This window comes from Oncorhynchus gorbuscha, linkage group LG16 (genome assembly GCF_021184085.1).
Source record: "Oncorhynchus gorbuscha isolate QuinsamMale2020 ecotype Even-year linkage group LG16, OgorEven_v1.0, whole genome shotgun sequence".
NCBI classification, from domain to species: domain Eukaryota; kingdom Metazoa; phylum Chordata; class Actinopteri; order Salmoniformes; family Salmonidae; genus Oncorhynchus; species Oncorhynchus gorbuscha.
Genome location: NC_060188.1, coordinates 12,048,858 through 12,071,898, shown reverse-complemented (window position 1 = coordinate 12,071,898; position 23,041 = coordinate 12,048,858). Strand labels below are relative to the sequence as shown.

Genomic DNA, 23,041 nt, shown 5'->3' with positions numbered 1-23,041 from the left:
GCAGCATCATGGTTTGGGCCTGCTTTTCTTCAGCAGGGACAGGGAAGATGGTTAAAATTGATGGGAAGATGGATGGAGCCAAATACAGGACCATTCTGGAAGAAAACCTGATGGAGTCTGCAAAGGACCTGAAACTGGGACGGAGATTTGTCTTCCAACAAGACAATGATCCAAAACATAAAGCAAAATCTACAATGGAATGGTTCAAAAATAAACATATCCAGGTGTTAGAATGGCCAAGTCAAAGTCCAGACCTGAATCCAATCGAGAATCTGTGGAAAGAACTGAAAACTGCTGTTCACAAATGCTCTCCATCCAACCTCACTGAGCTCGAGCTGTTTTGCAAGGAGGAATGGGAAAAAATTTCAGTCTCTCGATGTGCAAAACTGAGAGAGACATACCCCAAGCGACTTACAGCTGTAATCGCAGCAAAAGTTGCCGCTACAAAGTATTAACTTAAGGGGGCTGAATAATTTTGCACGCTCAATTTTTCAGTTTTTGATTTGTTAAAAAGGTTTGAAATATCCAATAAATGTCGTTCCACTTCATGATTGTGTCCCACTTGTTGTTGATTCTTCACAAAAAAATACAGTTTTATATCTTTGTTTGAAGCCTGAAATGTGGCAAAAGGTCGCAAAGTTCAAGGGGGCCGAATACTTTCGCAAGGCACTGTAGCCTTGTGTGTGAGCCTTTCTCTCTTGTATTCTGTCTCTCTTCTATTCTACCTACAGTCAAATTTCTCCATCTCTACCTGACGTGATGCTCCCATACTCCCCACAGGAGGAGGACTTTATAGTGAGTGAGCGGTTCCTGATCCAAGTCACACACTGGCCTCCCAGGCCTCAGTGCTACAGGAACCCCACTAAGCTCTCTCCAGACCAATCAGAGCACAGCAGTGCCAAAGGCCATGGGGTTCAATCACTTCTGTTACAATGAGGTTTTTCCTTTTTACAAATACATTAGTAATACCATATCTTATGCATTCAGTGTTCAAAGTATGACACCTACCATTGGAAAATACATAGTCAGGAAATCATCACGTAGTCTATATATATGCTATGAGTTAATTTCCAAACAGCCCATGTTGTCAGTACAGAATCAGTTGTCCCTAAATTAGATATATACAGTATTTTGTCTAGTGTTGTTGTTTGTGAATTGGACATGAGTTCAGCCAGCCAGTGGCTATTCATCTTGATGAGATAGCAGTTAACTGAGGGCTAAGCTGCTGGGCCAGGGAGCCATAACACAACTTTCCACTATACCCCTCGCTGTGCTCCTTGCTCGCATCCTAATAATCCTAACTTGATTTCCAGGAATACATTTCGCCCTCTCTCAGTGAAGCCTTAATTAGTTTTATTTTAATTTATTCCAGATAATGATCAGAATTTAGTGAACACACAGCGTTTGTCAGGAAAGAGAAATCAACCACACACAGCCAAAGTTATCAAAGCTTGAAATCAGGAATCCTGACTGCAACAAAATGTAATCTTTTTCATACAGAGGGGACAATAGAAGGAGCTGAATTCTCTACATCTCCTTCTCTCTCCTCCACTTTAATTAAAAGAGCTCTCTGAATCTCTCATTTCTCCCCCTCTCCCTCTCCCACTTTTATTCTCTCTCTCTCTCTCTCTCTCTCTCTCTCTCTCTCTCTCTCTCTCTGTCTCTCTCTCTCTCCTCCTTTTTTCTCTTTCTTTCTTTCACACTCTCAATCTCTATGTCAAAGAGGTTACATAATTCAGGGAAAGAGAGAGATGATGTTTGATAGAATGTCATACCTTTAGAATATATATTGGGTGGGATAGCCTATCGGGATGACATAGGGGTGGGGAGAGAGAGGGGTGGGATAGCCTATCGGGATGACATAGGGGTGGGGAGAGAGGGGGGTGGGATAACCTATCGGGATGACATAGGGGTGGGGAGAGAGAGGGGTGGGATATGGGAGCATTGGGAAAGATTGGGACAAGGGTCCATACAGAAACAAATGGAAGATGCCCTTTTGAAAGTAGAGTGCTACCTCGCCTGTATGACAGTGTGCAGTAGTTCACAAACACATTCATAGATGTTTGTAGGCGTTTTCTGTATTTAGCAAAGTAGGTCGCGATAATTAGAGGTTTGAGTTGAGGTAAACGTGTGTGATGATGTTGGGTGTGCTAGTTACTACTGTTCCTGTCGATGAATGCTTCATTACAGCACTCTAAATATCAATGCCTCAATGTGTGCATACTGTATGTTTTGCATATATACGTTTTTACAGGGTACAGTAGTCTGGCTACAGCAAATTACATAAAAAGTTGAATCCAGCTCAATCTGGTGGCCCCTCACCCTACAGAGTCACTCCCCCCCCGTCCCTCCACTCCCCCTCCTGTGTGTCCCCCTCTAGCCCGAGGGCAGGTAGGGCATCTCGTTGTGGTAGTTGTAGTCCGGGCAGACCTTCTGGACCAGGCGGTAGTCTGTACTGTAGAAGGAGATGTAGATACAGATGACCTTGAAGGGCTTGGAACAGATCCAGGAGACATGGCTCTGTGTCTGCTCCTGGAAGCAGGTCTTGGACGGGTCGTAGTTGCACAGCGACGTGCGCTTGCTGCGGTCCACCTTCTCATAGTCCACGCGGCAGTTGAAGATCTTAGAGTCCTTGGGGTAGACCACGCTCTGGCGCTCCAGGTCAAACTCCACCGCCTTGACCGGCGGCACCAGGCTGACTGAGATGTTGCCTTGGCCCGTGGAGTTGTGGCGGAAGTAGACGCTGAACGTTCCGTTGCCATGGTCTACGATCTTGCCGGTAATCAGCAGGTTGAGGCGCACCGTCTTGATATTAGAGTAAAAGTCTCCCCAGCCAAACATCTTCTTGAACTTGCCCGTCTTGACGATGGGCCGGCGTTTGACGCGGGAGGAAGAGGAGGTGTCTGGCTTCATCAGGTCACTACCCAGCATCTCCCAGAACTCCTGCTTGGAGAAGGGTATGGGTGAGTGGTAGGGCAGCTCCAGGGAGGTGGCATTGGCTGCCCGACTTTTACTCTGGAGCATCCAGCGACTCAGGGGGGAAAGGGGAGTCTGACTCCCCAGGAGACCCACCGTCTTAGAGGACGACCCGTCTGCTGAGGAGCTCTTGGGGCTTGGAGAGTCATCTTCTTGACCCAGGGCCAGCTGGAGATAAAGAGGGATAGGGAGAGAGAGAATGAGAAAAATAGAGGGTGAGAGAGTGAGAGAGAGAGAGAGAGAGAGAGATGGAAAGAGATGAAAAAAGGGGAAAGGGGAGTTATTATCAAGGGAGTAAGAAACAAGGACAGAAAAGGAATGAAAGATGTAATCGATACTTAATTTAGCTCCTGGTGCTATAGATATCAACTGTGACATTCTATCAATGTTGTACTCTTATAAATGAATGTTTGAGTATGCAGGTATATATGTTGCTGCTGTTACATTCTGGTGTCTATTCAGGTTGAGAACAGATATACCTTAACGTCTGGTTTTCAGAGAAGCTATATTGCTCCCCAAGCAGCAGATGAAATAGAAATCGACTCCTATACCTTCAGCTACTTGAGAAGCCTGGGGGGGGGTGAAGGTACAGATTTAAGCCCCATAGTGCAGGCCTGAGTGGAGAAACAATTATTGCTTCGGTGCCTTCGGTGTGGGGTTGGAGGAGGGGCAGGCGAATAAACCTTGATGTGCAATTAAGGTTTTTTATGTTTTAATTAAAAAATCTGTTTTGGCACACACACAAAACTGTCAGATGTTAACAGTGAGTGAGGAGAAAGGAGAGAGAGAGATAAGACAGTCGTGCTCGGCTCAGCCGTGGCTTTGTGGAGTGTGTGAGTGTGTGTGAGGGCAGGCTGTAATGGGTAATTATTAGATGGTAATGATCTATTAACAGGTAGGCACTGTCGACTGTGGGAGCCCGGAGTGATCTTCTGTCCTTTTGATCTAACCGTGGAGAGGATAGGAGTCTGTTTGTGTCGCCGTTCCTCTGTTTGTGTTAGTGTCATTATGCAATGGATGGTTGCCGGAATGTGTGTGGACAGTACCCTATTAGCGAGGCGTGTGTGTGTGTGTGTGTGTGTGTGTGTGCATGCTCTCTCTCTCTCTCTCTGCCAGATAGAGCAGGGTTTCTCCCAGTGATCCCACTGTTATACAGTGATTCATAATGCATGCTGCTCTGTCTGTGCTCTGATCCATCCACTGTTTAGAGTGTCAGGGCTTCCTTATACCGGCTTAGTCAGGATTATTAAGTGTTTACTTATTCTTACTCCATTTTATACAGATTTCTACAGGCTCACTCAGATTTGTTCTTTTGCATTTCAGACAGTCTTCTAATATTGATTTTCTGTCGGTCTAAAACATGTATTTCCTTTCGTAACAACTTGCATTGCATTGCAGCAGTCTGTAGAGGATTCCCTATTGATGTTGTTGCGTTATGGTCTAGCTATGGACTCTGGAGGAGATGAGGAGTCCCCAGACCTCAGCCTTTCTGTCTGGTCCCTCTGCGGCTGTTTGAGTTACCTGGGCTGGGCCACAGTCAACACTACACACCCCTGGTCTGGGTATCTGGGCTGCAGTCAACACTACACACCCCTGGGCTGGGCAACAGTCAACACTACACACCCCTGGTCTGGGTACCTGGGCCGGTCCACAGTGAACACTACACACCCCTGGTCTGGGTACCTGGGCTGGGCCACAGTCAACACTACACACCCCTGGTCTGTTTATCTGGGCCGGTCCACAGTGAACACTACACACCCCTGGTCTGGGTACCTGGGCTGGGCCACAGTCAACACTACACACCCCTGGTCTGTTTATCTGGGCTGGGCCACAGTGAACACTACACACCCCTGGTCTGGGTACCTGGGCTGGGCCACGGTCAACACTACACACCCCTGGTCTGTGTACCTGGGCTGGGGCACAGTGAACACTACACACCCCTGGTCTGTTTACCTGGGCTGGGCCACAGTGAACACTACACACCCCTGGTCTGGGTATCTGGGCTGGTCCACAGTGAACACTACACACCCCTGGTCTGTTTACCTGGGCTGGGCCACAGTGAACACCACACACCCCTGGTCTGTTTACCTGGGCTGGGCCACAGTGAATACTTTCCCATGTTTCCCTTAGAGAGCTGACCCTCATTCAGACACAAACACATCAGCCTGACAAGGAACCCTGTTGGCTAAAATGTGATATTATTTAACATTTCTGATAGCGTCCCTGAGAATCCCTCATTGGCTTCATTAATAATGAATAAAATACATGGAGCAGAAGACATATTGATTTGAATCTATTCAGAAGCCTTCTCTTGCCTGCGAGTGCGTGCCAGGCGCTATGACTGTGATTGCAAATACACGGTTCCCTCTTGTCCCTGAATGATGTGCCACTTTGGGTTTGACTCCTCTCCCTTCATGGGACGGTGTCTGGTGGGCAAAGAGCAGCACGCTGCCTGTCTGCCAGTCTCCCTAGGTGGCACTGCAGAGTCTCAGCGGTGGCCATCACAGTGCCCTCCAGGGTTGTGTGGAATGTGCCACTGTATGAATCTTTATGACACTCTGTCTCTTGTGTTTTACATTGAGCTCATTTCCCAGACACACAGTGATTCAGTGACTCAGACAGGCAGTGGCGGCAAGGAGAAGAGCTGAACAACAAACACATTGTCCCCCCTATAATACAATCTCACTGAGCCATAACTTGCATGAGATGTGTTCGTTTAAGGAGCTGAATATGTAAACCGAGCATTCGGGGTGAGACAGGACGTGTGTGTTAGAGGTTAGGGAAGAGGGAGTGCTGCTGTAGAACAAACGATTGAAGTGCACAGCGTCAGTGTGGGAGACACGTTAGAACAGGCTTCATGGATGATTACTGGGGTAGTAAAACAATGAGGATGAGATCCCCCTCGCTTTAGAGCAGATGGTTAACGGCTTGAAGGAACGCTTGTGTAGAGTGAGTCACCGTGCTGAAGGTTATACACTGGCCTGCTTCTGTTGACGGATGTCTGAAGTGAAAGATGGAAACACATGCTATGAGGCTGAATAGTGCTGTATAAGACTGACATAGCATGGCACAGCAGTTTGAAGAAGATGAATAGACCTGTTTAACAGCAGCTGAGTTGTAATCCGAGGAACAGTGTTGGTGTTAGGTTTCAAAGTACTTATGAAGCTTCATAAAGAGTGCTTATCAGCCGATCTGAGCTACACAACGCCGAAATGAGGGCGAAGGTGCAATCAGGTCAGAGTCTACGGTTGTTGGCGGGGGGTGATTTTGTCGTCTGTCTGTCATGTGTGAGTCAGTGAAATGGTTGGAGGGAATGTGGGGGGTCTGCAGGCTCCATCACTGTGGTAATTGTGACGCATTAAGCGTTAGTGAGTACAGGCCTGGGGCCTCTCTCGCGGCAGGGGGTAGAGGAACGGGAGAGGATGAGAGGGAGGAAATGATCAACAAGAGCCCACCAGCTCCACAGGAAATGTTCAGACTATTAAAGTGACAGGTACACCATTTTACCCTCCCGTTCCCCTGGCGTCACGGCACACAGTTGCTAAAAGCCAGAACAGAGATTATGGAGAAAGTTAACTCAAATCTCTGTTCTGTCACAGTGCTCAGGTGGTGATGAGAGGCCATCATGTCAACTAGAGAAATACTGACACTGAAAATTGAGAGTTTTACCTATTCAGATGTGTCTTCTCATCAATATCCACATGTATAGAGACGGTGTATATGGTTTTCGATCATATAGAGACACACAGCAGGTGTTATTGCAGCACATCCTTCTCCTGGGCAGCAGATGGCTTCAATAAGCTCTCAATTTTCCTCTGGCTGTTGAGTTGAAATCTTCATCTCTAATATGACATACATTTTTAATTACAGGCTCAAGCGCCTGCTCATATTTTCAGAGTGTTCATCGACGCTTTGTGGGTTTTTTCCCCTCCCACCAACCTCCAGACCTAATGCGTTCACTGTAGGAATATTCTCCTTCTGTTATATGATTAAAATCGGAGAGCGGCTGTGCCCTTATAACTAATTATTCCACTGGCTAGCGTGGACGGGAGGGCCGGGGGAGGGAAAGGTAATTTCACAAGAAACAAGGCGTTTGACTCTTAATTAATAATTTACGGCAGCTTCAAGGGGATCACTGGAGCTTAGCTCTGCGCTGGGTGGATGAACTCACTACATTCAGCTCTATGCTGGGTGGATGAACTCACTACATTCAGCTCTATGCTGGGTGGATGAACTCACTACATTCAGCTCTATGCTGGGTGGATGAACTCACTACATTCAGCTCTATGCTGGGTGGATGAACTCATTAAATTCTGCTCTGCGCTGGGTGGATGAACTCACTAAATTCAGCTCTGCGCTGGGTGGATAAACTAACTACATTCAGCTCTATGCTGGGTGGATGAACTCATTAAATTCTGCTCTGCGCTGGGTGGATGAACTCACTAAATTCAGCTCTGCGCTGGGTGGATAAACTCACTACATTCAGCTCTATGCTGGGTGGATGAACTCACTAAATTCTGCTCTGCGCTGGGTGGATGACCTCACTAAATTCTGCTCTGCGCTGGGTGGATGAACTCACTAAATTCAGCTCTATGCTGGGTGGATGAACTCACTAAATTCTGCTCTGCGCTGGGTGGATGAACTCACTAAATTCTGCTCTGCGCTGGGTGGATGAACTCACTACATTCAGCTCTATGCTGGGTGGATGACCTCACTACATTCAGCTCTATGCTGGGTGGATGAACTCACTACATTCAGCTCTATGCTGGGTGGATGAACTCACTACATTCAGCTCTATGCTGGGTGGATGAACTCACTACATTCAGCTCTATGCTGGGTGGATGAACTCACTACATTCAGCTCTATGCTGGGTGGATGAACTCACTACATTCAGCTCTATGCTGGGTGGATGAACTCACTACATTCAGCTCTATGCTGGGTGGATGAACTCACTACATTCAGCTCTATGCTGGGTGGATGAACTCACTACATTCAGCTCTATGCTGGGTGGATGAACTCACTACATTCAGCTCTATGCTGGGTGGATGAACTCACTACATTCAGCTCTATGCTGGGTGGATGAACTCACTACATTCAGCTCTATGCTGGGTGGATGAACTCACTACATTCAGCTCTATGCTGGGTGGATGAACTCACTACATTCAGCTCTATGCTGGGTGGATGAACTCACTACATTCAGCTCTATGCTGGGTGGATGAACTCATTAAATTCTGCTCTGCGCTGGGTGGATGAACTCACTAAATTCAGCTCTGCGCTGGGTGGATAAACTAACTACATTCAGCTCTATGCTGGGTGGATGAACTCATTAAATTCTGCTCTGCGCTGGGTGGATGAACTCACTAAATTCAGCTCTGCGCTGGGTGGATAAACTCACTACATTCAGCTCTATGCTGGGTGGATGAACTCACTAAATTCTGCTCTGCGCTGGGTGGATGACCTCACTAAATTCTGCTCTGCGCTGGGTGGATGAACTCACTAAATTCAGCTCTATGCTGGGTGGATGAACTCACTAAATTCTGCTCTGCGCTGGGTGGATGAACTCACTAAATTCTGCTCTGCGCTGGGTGGATGAACTCACTACATTCAGCTCTATGCTGGGTGGATGACCTCACTACATTCAGCTCTATGCTGGGTGGATGAACTCACTACATTCAGCTCTATGCTGGGTGGATGAACTCACTACATTCAGCTCTATGCTGGGTGGATGAACTCACTACATTCAGCTCTATGCTGGGTGGATGAACTCACTACATTCAGCTCTATGCTGGGTGGATGAACTCACTACATTCAGCTCTATGCTGGGTGGATGAACTCACTAAATTCAGCTCTATGCTGGGTGGATGAACTCACTACATTCAGCTCTATGCTGGGTGGATGAACTCACTACATTCAGCTCTGCGCTGGGTGGATGAACTCACTACATTCAGCTCTATGCTGGGTGGATGAACTCACTACATTCAGCCACTATCTGTCTGTTTTGAGCTCCTTACTCATTTTGGACAAGTTCAGTTCTACCATCCCACTGGACCTGCAGCTTCATTTAGTATGCTGAGGGAGAGAACTTGCTCTGAATTGGCTATCAAATTTGTACATTATAAGATATCGACAAGGCGACTGAGTGGAGTGCGGTGCTGGAGCAGGATAGCAGGAGGAGAGCGAGAGCAGGGGTTGATGGGATAGAACTGATTAAAGCAGAGTTCTACTACTGTATATGCCCACCTGTCTGAAAGGACCTGAGAGGGGACTGGACTCTCTCTCTCTCCCTCTACCTCCCTCTCTCTATCTCTCCCTCTCTCCCGCTAACTCTCTCTAACACACTCTCTCTCTGTGGTGATGCACTGTGGAATACTGGGCTTAACTTTCATTTAAGGTCATATCAGTGGACATAGTTAGTATTAACTGTCTTTTCTGTCTGGTTATAGTACAAACATCAACAGTGTGTGGACATCTCCATCGACATTGTCACGGCTCCAACCGACATCATTCATCTCCTTTAAGCTACAGTACAAACTCAGTCTGTTCTAGAACAGTAAACAGAAAACCCATCCAGAGCAGAGCACTACCCTTGGAGACATATAGTACTCTAGTCCTTCAGATCACTTCAACATCTCGGGACTATACCCTGGAGGTCCCTAAGTCAGCTGGTTGTTGGAGTGGGTAGATACTTGTGTGTCTTTTCTCCCTCCCTACTGTAACCAAACAGCCTGTCACAGACTGGTGAGGTCGGCAGAAGCCCTATCACCCCCTGATGATGTCACCAGGAGCGCCCGTCACAGCCTGGTGAGGTTAGCATGGGACCCATAGCCCACTGCATCATCAGGAGGACATCACTAGTGGTCTCTTTGTAGTAGCAGATGGTGACAGATGTCCCCTCTTCTAATAAACCTGCTTCTATTTCCAGTAAAAAGGAGTTCCACCACCATCCTCTCTCTAAAGCTGTTTGTTCTTGAGATAACTTTTTATTTACATAAATAAAAGTATATTCAGCACAAATAGGAAGCTCTCGAGTGGCTAGTATTCTCAGAGGAATAAAATAGTGTGACGCTTCCTTCCTAATAATCAAAGGTGAAATTACTTCTAATTCTATTTATGACTTAAAGCCAATTTATGCTTGATCTGAAAATGTGGTCGGAGGCTTCGTATGGAGGGTGTGACGCAATTGCAGAGTCTCCAGAGGCATGCAGAGACCAAATCAAGCTCTGTACGACATTGCCGCGTGCTCCCAAATTTTTTAACAATGCAGAGGGCTCTGTATAGCTCCGCATTGACACTATTGGTTGACAGCAGAGCAGTTGTGAAGGAAGTTGTCAAGGAAGTGAGTTTGTGTTTATACAGGACCTCCCGCCCCAACCTACTGTCAACCAACCATATCAATGTGGAGCTATACAAAGCCACCCGCATTGTTAAAGTATTTGAGAGCACGAATGTTTGCTCAGACTTCTGCAGACGTCACAGCAGATGTCGGATTGACCATGCAGAGCCTTTTACAACCTTTGTATATCATTGTTGTGTGGTTCAAACAATTCCTGCCAGACACATACTGTAACATATTCTCTATCACAATTCATTCAAGGCCCTTTTTTTCTATGTGCCCCAGTGTTTCAGAGGAGAATGCCACAACAGGTTGGGCAGGAGAAAGGCTCATCTCTAGGGTCATCCATGCCACACAATGGCGCCGGAGGGGATGGCTGCTGTTTCACGGGCTCCTAACCAATTGTGCTATTTTGTGTGTTTTTTCACATTGCTTGAAACCTATTTTTGCACATAATGTTTCTGCTACCGTCTCTTATGACCGAAAAGAGCTTCTGGACATCAGAACAGTGATTACTCACCTCAAACTGGATGAAGATTTTTTTCTTTAATGAGTCTGACGCGAAGGATATACTGCTGCTCCCGGACCAGGCCCAAATCCCCGTCATTTGCATAAAGAGGAGACAGAGATACAGTGGCAGCAGATCCGGGTGCCTTGTGAGAATTAGTTGGCGAGTGGGTAACCCCGGCTCTACCATCCGTCCTATTGGCCAACGTGCAATCACTGGAGAATTAACTGGATGAGCTCTGTTCGAGACTATCCTACCAACAGGACATTAAAAACTCTAATATCTTATGTTTCACCGAGTTGGCTGAACGACGACATGGATAATATAGAGTTGGCTGGGTTTTCCATGCATCGGCAAGACAGTTACCTCCGGTAAGATGAGGGGTGGTGGTCTGTGTCAATTTGTCTATAACAGCTGGTGCGTGTTCTCTAATATTGTTGAAATCTCTAGGTTTTGCTCACCTGAGGTAGAGTACATCATGATAAGCTGTAGACCACACTATCTGCTAAGAGAGTTTTCATCTATATTTTTCGTAGCTGCCTATTTACCACCACAAACCGATGCTGGCACTAAGACCGCACTCAACGAGCTGTATAAGGCCATAAGCAAACAAGAAAATGCTCATCCAGAAGCGGTGCTCCTAGTGACCCGGGGACTTCAATGCAGGAAATCTTAAATCTGTTTTACCTAATTTCTACCAGCATGTCACATGTGCAACCAGTGGAAAAACAACCCTAGACCACCTTTACTCCATGCACAGAGACCTGTACAAAGCTCTCCCTCACCATCCATTTGGCAAAAACTAAAGCAGGAAGTACCAATGACCTGCTCAATACGAAAGTGGTCAGATGATGTGGATGCTAAGCTACAGGACTGTTTTTCTAGCACAAACTGGAAATATGTTGGCTCCCGAGTGGCGCAGCGGTCTAAGGCACTGCATCTCAGTGCTAGAGGCATCACTACAGATCTTGGTTTGATCCCAGACTGTATCACAACCAGCCGTGATTGGGAGTCCCATAGGGCGGCGCACAATTGGCCAAGTTTTGTTTGGGTAGGTCGTCATTGTAAATACTAATTTGTTTTTAACTGTCTTGCTTAGTTTAAAAAAATACAAATTCTGGGATTCAGCCAATGGCATTGAGGAGTATACCAACTCACTCACCGGCTTCATCAATAAGTGCATTGATCATGTCGTTCCCACAATGACCATACGTACATATCCCATATCCCAAGCCATGGGTTACAGGCAACATTAGCACTGAGCTAAAGGCTAGAGCTCCCGGTTTCAAGGAGCAGGACACTTATAAGAAATCCCGCTACGCCCTCCGACAAACCATAAAACAGGCAAAGCATCAATAAGATTGACTAAGATTGAATCCTACGACACCGGCTCTGTGAACATTGGATGTGGCAGGGCTTGCATACTATTACTGACTACAATGGTAAACCCAGCCGCGAGCTGCCTAGTAACATGAGCCTACCAGACAGGCTATATGCAATTTATGCTCGCTTTGCCTCTCGGGTAGGGCAGTCGTCTAAGGCACTGCATCTCAGTGCTAGCTGCGCCACCAGAGACTCTGGGTTCGAGCCCAGGCTCAGTCGCAGCCAGCCACGACCGGGAGGTCCATGGGGCGACACACAATTGGCCTAGCGTCATCCGGGTTAGGGAGGGTTTGGCCGGTAGGGATATCCTTGTCTCATTGCGCACTAGCGACTCCTGTGGGGGGCCGGGCGCAGTGCACGCTGACCAGGTCAAATCAAATCAAATCAAATCAAATTTTATTTGTCACATACACATGGTTAGCAGATGTTAATGCGAGTGTAGCGAAATGCTTGTGCTTCTAGTTCCGACAATGCAGTGATAACCAACAAGTAATCTAACTAACAATTCCAAAACTACTGTCTTATACACAGTGTAAGGGGATAAGGAACATGTACATAAGGATATATAATAATAATAATAATAATGTACATAAGGATATATGAATGAGTGATGGTACAGAGCAGCATACAGTAGATGGTATCGAGTACAGTATATACATATGAGATGAGTGTGTAGACAAAGTAAACAAAGTGGCATAGTTAAAGTGGCTAGTGATACATCGCTAGGTGTACGGTGTTTCCTCCGACACATTGGTGTGGCTGGCTTCCGGGTTGGATGTGCGCTGTGTTAAGGAGCAGCGCGGCTTGGTTGGGTTGTGTTTCGGAGGGCACATGGCTCTCGACCTTCGTCTCTCCTGAGCCCCTATGGGAGTTGTAGCGATGAGACAGGATTGAAAACAATTGGATACCACGAAAATGGGGAGAAAAAAGGCTAAAAAAATTATCATAATAATCATAATTTATGCTTGCTTGATGGAAAATAACACTGAAGCATGCATGAGAGCACCAGCTGTTTCAGACGACTGTGTGATTACACTCTCCATAGCCGATCTGAATAAGACCTTTAAACAAATCAACATTCACAAGGCCGCGGGCCAGACTGATTACCAGGACGTAATGCACGGACCAAATGGCAAGTGTCTTCAGACATTTTTAACCTCTTTCTGACCGAGTCTGTAATACCTACATGTTTCAAGCCGACCACTATAGTCCCTGTGCCCAAGAACACTAAGGTAACCTGCCTGAATGACTACCGCCACATAGCACTCACTGTAGCCAAGAAGTGCTTGAACGGCTGGTCATAACTCACATCAACAGCATCATCCTGGATACCCTAGACCCACTCCAATTTGCATACCGCCCCAACAGATCCACAGATGACGCAATCTCAATTGCACTCCACACTGCCCTTTTCTACCTGGACAAAAGGAACACCTATTTGAGAATGCTGTTAATTGACTACATCTCAGCATTCAACACCATAGCACCCACAAAGCTCATCACTAAGTTAAGGATGCTGGGACTAAACACCTCCCTCCACAACTAGCTCCTGGACCTCCTGACGGGCCACCCCCAGGTGGTAAGGATAGGCAACAACGCATGTGCTACGCTGATCCTCAACACTGGGCCCCCTTAGGGGTGCATTCTTAGTCCCCTCCTGTACTCCCTGTTCACCCACGACTGCGTGGCCAAGCACGACACCATCATTAAGTTAGCTGACAACACAGCTGTGGTAGGCCTGATCACCGACAACGATGAGACAGCCCATAGGGAGGAGGGCAGAGACCTGGCAGTGTTGTGCCAGGATAATAACCTCTCCCTTAACATGAGCAAGATAAAGAGATTGTGGACTACAGGAAAAGGAGGGCCGAACACTCCCCCATTTACATCAATGGGGCTGTAGTAGAGCGGGTCGAAGTTCATCACCAACAAACTATTATTTTCCAAACACAGTGAAGAGGGCACGACAACACCTATTCCCCCTCAGGAGGCTGAAAAGATTTGGCATGGGTTCCAGATCCTCAACAAGTTCCACAGCTGCACAATCGAGAGCATCCTGACCGGCCTGGTATGGTAACTGCTCGGCATCCGACCGTAAGGCGCTACAGCAGGTAGTGCGTATGGCCCAGTACATCACAGGGGCCAAGCTTCCTGCCACAACCTATATACTAGGCAGCGTCAGAGGAAGGCCCTAAAAATTGTCAAAAACTCCAGCCACCCTAGTCATAGACTGTTCTCTCTGCTACCGCACGGCAAGCGGTACCAGAACGACAAGTCTAGGTCCAAAAGGCTCCTTAACCGCTTCTACCCCCAAACAATAAGACTGTTGAACAATGAATCAAATGTCTACCCGGACTATTTGCATTGACCTTCACCCTCCTCCCTTTCTTTATATTGTTGCTACTCACTGCTTATTATCTATGCATAGTTACGTTAGCCCTACCTGCATGTACATATTACTTCAACTACCTCGACTAACCTGTACCCCTTTTGTTCCTTTTTTAACTTTTGTTTATTAGGTAAATATTTCATTAACTCTTATTTTCTTCAAACTACATAGTTTTTTTCCCTCCCCAATTTCGTGGTATCCAATTGTTTTAGTAGCTACTGTCTTGTCTCATCGCTACAACTCCCGTACGGCTCGGGAGAGGCGAGGGTTAAAATTAATATGTCCTCCGATACACAACCCAACCAAGCCACGCTGCTTCTTAACACAGCGCACATCCAACCCGGAAGCCAGCCGCAACAATGTGTCGGTGGAAACACCGTGCACCTGGCAACCTTGGTTAGCACGCACTGCGCCCGGCCCGCCACAGGTGTCGCTGGTGCGCGATGAGACAAGGATATCCCTACCGGCCAAGCCCTCCCTAACCCGGACGACGCTAGACCAATTGTGTGTAGCCCCACGGACCTCCGGTCGCAGCCGGTTACGACAGAGCCTGGGTGCAAACCCAGAGTCTCTGGTGGCCCTTAACCACTGCGCCACCCGGGAGGCCCCCCAAACTGCATTGTTCGTTAAGGGCTTTTAAGTAAGAATTTCACAGTAAGATGAATATCTGTAAAATTTGATTTGACAATTGCGCTTGTGCAGAAAAGTGTTTTCTGTCTGTGGACAGGCATCTTTGTGTCTGTCTGGTGTCACAGAGCACAATCTCCCTCTACCCATCATGCCTCTCTACTGCTGTATGTCAGTCAGTCAGGCAGCAGGGGATGCTGAGGGCCTGGGGGGATGAGGGCGGCCTGAGGGCCAGCACTGGGGTACTCGCTGGGTGGGCAGGAGAATGGTGCACCTCTAAGGTAGTCCATGCCATGCCTGCGCATAACTCAAGCTGTTTTATAACGCGAGCAGGAAGTGACAGCCTGTCCATAATAACACCACTGGACCTTTTCTCAGCCTCTTCTCTAAAGCTCCTCTCATTCACTGTAGTGTGTCTGTCTAGCTCTTGTCTGTTGGAGGAATTATTGAAGTACAATAAGAATCTATTGTCCACAGGGAGGTGTTTTATATATCTGTAACCTATTGTTACACCGTGACCCTGCCTGCTCTTGTCTTAGACCTGGTCCATCTTGTGAAAGACTTTTGATCTCAATTAAACCTGGATAGATAAAGGTTAAACAAAACAATCAACAGAGAAAATGAGAGACAGAGATATGGCTATAGCTTATCTGTGTTTGTGAGGCCATAGTATAACTGTACTGTTTGTGACTGATTGATACTGTTTGAGACTGTGATTGAACCTGGAGACAGCAAGACAGAGCGGCACTAGGACTATAATGCACAGCTTTGCATCGGCAGTCATCTAATGTGATTGTGTTGATACAGCATTGCTGTATTATACAATATTTGTGTGGCCATGTGCAGTCTGTGTCTCTCTGTCTCAGTTTGGAATGCTTTGGATGTATTATTGTGTTGTACAGGGGGAGCATGGCTGGTGTTGTCCTGCTTAGTGAGGAATGAATCTGGGTGGACAAGGTCACTGACTGTGAAGGGAGGGCTGGGTATCTAAGAAAGATGACTCAAAGACTTTGACAAGACAAAAGAGGGGAAAAGAGCTGCATGTGGTTAAAATGACCTTCAGCTAATCTCTTAACCTCAAATAACACAACACGCTGTGGAAAGATGCTCTGTTTAATACCTTTGTTCAATATGAAGAGATGAAAATACGAACACCTAAAATTGCACTGGCAACTAGATGTCAGATATGTAATGATCCTATAGACTTCATAGTGGACAAGGGGTAGAAAGGCTGGAGTGAAAACAGATCAGTGAGAACAGACCCTGATGCTCAACATATACATAAAGCTCATACAACACACAGCTGTATAAACATAGATCAGTCATGTAGCTGCAGATGCCCGGCCTGTAACCAGAAAACATAGAGCTGTATAGATCAGAGTGCTGTCTGCAGCGTAACTTAATTGAGAGAAGCCCCAGGTAATACTTAAGACGGCACACTAATGTTTCAGCACCATGGACAGGAATCGCAACTAACACGGGAACATAGAAGACGTTTTCAGCACCATGGAAAGGGAGTGCAACTAATGCTAAAACCCACGAAAGTCCAGAGCCACTTCAGATCCTTGGACAGCACCTCAGATCTCTTACTGGGTGAATATTCCACACATCTCTGTTGGCCTATGGCTACTCTCTGTTGGCCTATGGCTACTCTCTGTTGGCCTATGACTACTCTCTGTTGGCCTATGGCTACTCTCTGTTGGCCTATGGCTACTCTCTGTTGGCCTATGGCTACTCTCTGTTGGCCTATGGCTACTCTCTGTTGGCCTATGGCTACTCTCTGTTGGCCTATGGCTACTCTCTGTTGGCCTATGGCTACTCTCTGTTGGCCTATGGCTACTCTCTGTTGGCCTATGGCTACTCTCTGTTGCCCTATGGCTACTCTCTGTTGGCCTATGGCTACTCTCTGTTGGCCTATGGCTACTCTCTGTTGGCCTATGGCTACTCTCTGTTGGCCTATGGCTACTCTCTGTTGTTCCCATTCCATTTCCCCTTAAACTTAGAATTGTAAAACTATAGTTAATACACTGGAAATCCTGATCTCTGACAACTACTGTATGTATAGAGGGTGACAATCTGTGGAGTGCGGAGGACATGTGCAACCTCTCAAGGTCTCCGAGTACCTGAGGCTTCTAGCCTATAGAAGACCTTGTTCAATACGTGCCTGCCTCTCCGAAACTGGGTAGAGTGTGAGTTCACTGAATGCGTGTGTGTGAGAGCAGAGCTCCTTCATCCCTAGTGATCCATGCTGTTTGAAGGTTACAATGCAAATTTCAGACCAGTGCTCCATGGCAAATAACCCCTCACGTGTGTGTGTGTGTGTGTGTGTGTGTGTGTGTGTGTGTGTGTGTGTGTGTGTGTGTGTGTGTGTGTGTGTGTGTGTGTGTGTGTGTGTGTGTGTGTGTGTGTGTGTGTGTGTGTGTGTGTGTGTGTGTGTGTGTGTGTGTGTGTGCGTGCGTGTGTCCATGCGTGCGTGCGTGCGTGCGTGCGTGCGTGCGTGCGTGCGTGAGTGAGTGAGTGAGAGTGAGTGAGTGGGAAAGCTAGATTGTGAATGTGTAATATACAGTATTGTCTTAGTTTTACCAGTACAATTCACTTCTTGTGAATACTACTGCACCGAAACCCTCATCCATGCCTTCATCACCTCCCGACTGGACTACTGCAGCACTCTCCTCCCTGGTATCCTCACCAAACTCACCAACAGATTCCAGTTGGTCCAGAACCACACCAGATCGACTGAACACATCACATCAATCCTCATCAATCTACACTGCCTCCCTGTGCAATACTGTACTGACTTTAAGACACTCCTTCACCTACAAAGTCCTCCAGAACCTGGCATTCACCTACCTCTCTGACCTTTTCCCAGTCTATGCCCCCTCTCGCTCCATCCGCTCCTCCACTGCTGGTCTCCTTGTCACCCCCCCCATTCTGCCTCTCCATCATGGGTGCCCGGGCCTTCAGCTGCTCGGCACCCAGGCTCTGGAATTCACTACGCCCACACATACAACATGAAGCCACAGTCCTCTTATTCAAAAACCTCCTCAAAACACACCTCTTCATAGGAAGCCTTTAACCTGTAGTCTATGATTGACTCTGTCCCACACCCCTTCTCAGCATCCATGTGTCCCCCCTAAACCCAAACCCTTCCCTTTGCCTATTCCCAACCCTTCCCCCTAAACCCAAATCCTTACCCTAAACTGGGTTTATATCCTCTACCCAAGCCCTCCATCCTCATTTTATTTGTCCTGTTTTGTCTGGTCCTTTGATTTATAATTGCACATTGATTGTTACACTTGATTTGATGTAGACGTACTGTTAATGGAAAATGTCCTTGAGTGTCCTGAAAGGCGTCCACCAAATAAAATGTATTATTATTATTACTACTACTACTACTACTACTACTACTACTACTACTACTACTACTACTACTACTACTACTACTACTACTACTACTACTACTCCTCTATCTATTCTACGCTCCATCCATTTAAATCCCTCTCCTTCCCTCCGTCTTTCTCTGCCCCAACTCTTTCATTTCATTCTGTCTCTCTCCATACTCTCTGTTCTCGTTGTATGCTGTTCTACACATTTCTCTCCTTGTCTTTTTTTGTCCTATCCACACTAGGCTGTCCCTCGCCCTGTATTTGACTGCTAACTCTCCCTTTCTGCACTCTCTTCCTTATTCATCCCTTTAGTAACCCCAGTCATTATGAGCATAGGCACAAGGCCAGACTCCCCTTACCTGTCTCTCGCTCTGTCTTTCTCTTTCTCTCTCGATCTGTGTGTGTGTGTGCGTGTGAACCTGGAGAAAGCCCCTGATATTGCCTGTCTTACTGTAAGGATCTAATGGTATTGCTATGAGACTAGTGCTGAGTTAATAGCCCTAATATAAACATTTAACCAACAAATTAGTTGTAATAGGCTCTTGACTGTATAACACTGAATGCTCGAGCCATTTAGTCCATTAAAAACAAATGAATCCCATCTCTGAGCTGCATGTCATAGAATGAAACATTGCTAAACCTTCGCCAAAAACGTACTATAATTTCTCAGCATAGCAGTCAATTTCAAAGCACTCTAAGACTGTTTATATTATTCATATCAACCAATGCTTGGCATAGTAATTAACATTTGAGACGCTAAATCCATCACATCATTGTTGCTTTCTTCGTGTTGATAGAGTATTAATAACCTTATTTCCATCCAGACAGAGTGGGTTTATACACCCTAGAGACAAAGGCTACACACTGATATTGAGTGGGGCGGTACAATAGGGAAATCAGCTGAATTTGAATATAAATGCATGGTCTATCATTATTAATCCGAGCTCTATTGTGTAATACGTTGGATAATTTATTAATTGCTCTATAATTTATCAATGTCATGCTGCTAATGAATTACCCAAGATTCCCTGCTGAGAGATGTGGTGCGCCACGGTTTTTAGATAGGCAACATGGTAGAATATTGATAGAAACTGCACTCCAATTAATTACATCATTAGTGCAATTCTGCTGCATTTGAGAGTATGTGGCAAGTATGTGTGAACATACACCTTGAAGCGTAAACATGCTCTCCGACTCCTAAAACCTCTCTCTTGGATGGGAGGAAATGGAGGGGAACATTTATTCAATTTGTCAAGTGATAGGGCCAATATCCTCTATTAATAATATCTCTTACGACCCAAATCCTTTGTAAGACGTGTTCAATCAATGAAGAAAAATACTTTTGAGACGGTGGTACATTTGGCCTGATGATGACTTTTATTTTGAAAGATTCATAATCTCATTTTAATTTCACGTAGACTAAACAGTGGCCTATGTCTTTATTTAAATTAGGTTACCTACTTTATGATGCACTCTCAAACTTTTGTATCATTTCAGCCAGTAGTTTTGAAAGTGGTGCTGTTTTGTGTACTACCTCATCAAATGTGTACCAAGTCATCCATTTTGTGTAATATGTTACATCAAAGACAGTATGTTGGCAGAAACTGCTTCTCCAATAGAAATCCCTAATCACATTTATAGGCGATGTCATGGTGATGTTGGCTAGTGGGCTTAAACAAGTCACTGAGTCTAAAGGGAACTGCAATGTGCTGGCTGTCAAATCAAAGGCAGTGCTTCGATATAATGTTGGTTTTGAGGAAAATGAGAAGGTGTCAGTTTGTCACTTTCACGAGGTTGGAGTAATAATATGTTCAACTACTTAAGACGTTGGGTCGAATCTAGGTTGGGCCTTTAGATTTCAAGAAAATTAACAACTAAGGAAACAAATGTCACTTCTCTCACTGACTTCTCAAACCCCAGCCTGCTCTGCTTGGTTTGTTTGGCCAGTGTTCCCAGGAAGTCTTGCGATGTTGCACCTCTGGGTTTAGAAACTCTGTTGTTACATCCTTTAATATTTAAAAAAATATTTGTTTGCAATTCGTATGATATGTTAAGAATCCAATTCTTACTATATTTTACGAATTTGTTGTGCTTAAAATCCTGGATTAGGCAACTACCCAGTGGGTAAAAACGGGTTTAATCAACTTGTTTCCGCGCCATATCAATAGAATAAATCAATGTGATGACATTGAATCAATGTGGAAAACTGATTGGATTTGAAAACAATAATCAACATCAGGGGATTTCCTCTTTTTTCACCCAACTTTTAAACTAAATCCAACGACATGGTGACATGTTTTGTTGATTTCACCTTGACTTTACATTAGTTGCCAACTCAACGATAACTAGACGTTGAACTGACATCTGTGCCCAGTGAGTAATAACTATTTGAATAGTTTATAATAGCCTACATTTCACCTGTAGATTACAGTCTTTGTTCAGTCAGAAGCGCCCAAGGTTATTCAGTGTGTGTGCCTTTACAAAGCCACAAGGTCGGCCGCTCTGACACAAAGGTGTCACAACAGAACACAACACAACACTTCAAAGAAGCAACCTTGCGACAACACTTGAATTTAGCCTCCGTCATTCGGTTTTGTTCTTGATGCTACAATTTGCCTCTAAATTTGCCAAATTAGATTATTAATCTATATATAGATATAAATGTAAAGCATGATGACGTAAATTTGTTTAGAAAATTAAAGTCTAGGCTAAAACAACATGGTCAATAAACATGGCCAATAAGACACTTAGTTTCATCTTGATGTTAGTTATGTTTATCTCATTAAAATCCTTACATTTACCAGGACTCTAAATCCTGTGGTAATTGCAGATCATTAATCATAACATAATTTTGATTGAGTATACACCAGGTTGCACAGTGTGATACCTGAAATGGCATAGGCTACAGTGCACTAACGTCGATTTGTGTTGCCTGCAATAATCAGCTACTGGTCAATATAAAATTCGAGATTTTTTTTAATTTTTTTACTCAACCTTGCACAATGAAACATTAAAATATTGACCAGACATTACCTGTATGGGGGGACACGTTGCACTGTGTCTCATGCCAGGTAGCCTATTCCTCTCGCCTTTGTACCGTTATTAAGTTATCTTTCACATTTTTTTAAATAACAAATAGTAATGATCGGTCAAAGAGAATCAGTCCTCTTTCGTTGTCCATCAATAAATAACTTCAGCAACGGATAGAATAGGCTTCAACCGAGGAACTCCAATATGGAGTTTCGAGGCACACTTAATGTACCGGACCGTTGTCCGTGGCGCAGCATGCTATCCATGGCAACCGCTCACAGCGTACTCACTGACGCGGGTTTCTGCCCTGGGAGAGGGAACCTTGTCGGGTCCAGTAGTTCGCGCAACACCTTATGCACAGTTAATTCCCTTCACTTTTCGCCAAACAAATGAGTGGCACATGTCTGAAGGAAAAGGTAGCCTATTAACGACGGGGGTGAATGGACATGGAACTATGGACACAGACACACATATGACTGGTGTAACCTTTTGTTTTTACACTGCTGGGCACCGCCGCCCCTCTTGCTTACCAAGCACGCTGTTCCGTTAAGGAGAAGCAAGATAAAGCCGTGGTTGGAACGCATTTTTCTGCAGCGCGCAGTGCCTCAGATTCCCGCTTCAGCCCGAAGTCAGCTTTCCTTCACGAAGACGCTATTTCTTCCGCACTGTATTCCCCAAAGCTAAGATAGGGTCCCATGTCCAACGCAGGCTCAGCTGCTACACCTGGGCTCCTTCAACACGCACCTGTCCTTTTACTTTTCCCGGGTTTGAGTCCAATCACTAGAACATTGGAAATCCATGAGAATGTACCGCATTACCATCCACGAAAAATAGTGTATGCAATTCCTGCTCAACCTGCAACCGTGTGAGTGAGAATGAAGTAGATGCTATCTGTTCTGCTGTATCAGTGTATATCCACCGGGGTGAAGCGTAGTTGATGAATGGAATCCTTGGCGTTGCTCATATCAGCGTGTGTGGACTGACAAGGAATCGTACACTGGCATTGACGTTTAAACAGTCTCTCAGTCTGTCTCTCTCTCTCTCTGCCCCTCATGCCTGTGCCCCCAACTATCTCTCTCTCATGCCCTCACACTATTTCTCATCAGCAGTCAAGCAGAATATAGTCAAACCCACTGTGGTTCTACTAAACTAATTGACTGGTTTGCACTTTTGCACACATTATGTCAGTGGAACCAAGCATGTCATTATGTATGATAATGATGGCTGCTGTTTGGAAACCCATTTAATGCATTTAGGGAATTAAGCTATTGATGCAAATGATTGGAATCAACTTTTCTATGACCTTCTGTAGACTAACAGACTGTCTCTGACCATTGTGGTTCACCTGCTGTGTGCAACAGGTGGTGATCATGACCATGTCACAGTCACATTTCAGTGTTAACCAATGC

At 45.7% G+C, this 23,041-nt stretch overlaps 1 protein-coding gene across 2 annotated transcripts; it reads right to left on the bottom strand.

The window, feature by feature from the left end:
- Positions 1-563: 563 nt before the first annotated feature.
- On the bottom strand, positions 564-22,658 carry LOC124000444 (neurexophilin-1-like). Of its 2 annotated transcripts, none has more exons than XM_046306801.1 (2): positions 22,163-22,658; positions 564-3,144 (listed from the first exon to the last, which is right to left on the bottom strand). In XM_046306801.1, the coding sequence occupies exons 1-2, from the start codon at positions 22,214-22,216 to the stop codon at positions 2,377-2,379; spliced, it is 822 nt and encodes a 273-aa protein (XP_046162757.1). In that variant the 5' UTR covers positions 22,217-22,658; the 3' UTR covers positions 564-2,376. The 2 variants fall into 2 exon arrangements, with proteins under 2 accessions (XP_046162757.1, XP_046162758.1); XM_046306802.1 differs by lacking the exon at positions 22,163-22,658 and adding an exon at positions 21,636-22,040.
- Positions 22,659-23,041: the final 383 nt, after the last annotated feature.

Coding starts and splice junctions, on each gene's coding strand:
- LOC124000444 (XM_046306801.1), bottom strand. CDS start 22,216: ATGCGTTCCAACCACGGCTTTATCTTGCTTCTCCTTAACGGAACAGCG. Junction 3,145..22,162: donor TTAACGGAACAGCGTGCTTG/GTAAGCAAGAGG, acceptor CTTTATCTCCAG/CTGGCCCTGGGTCAAGAAGA.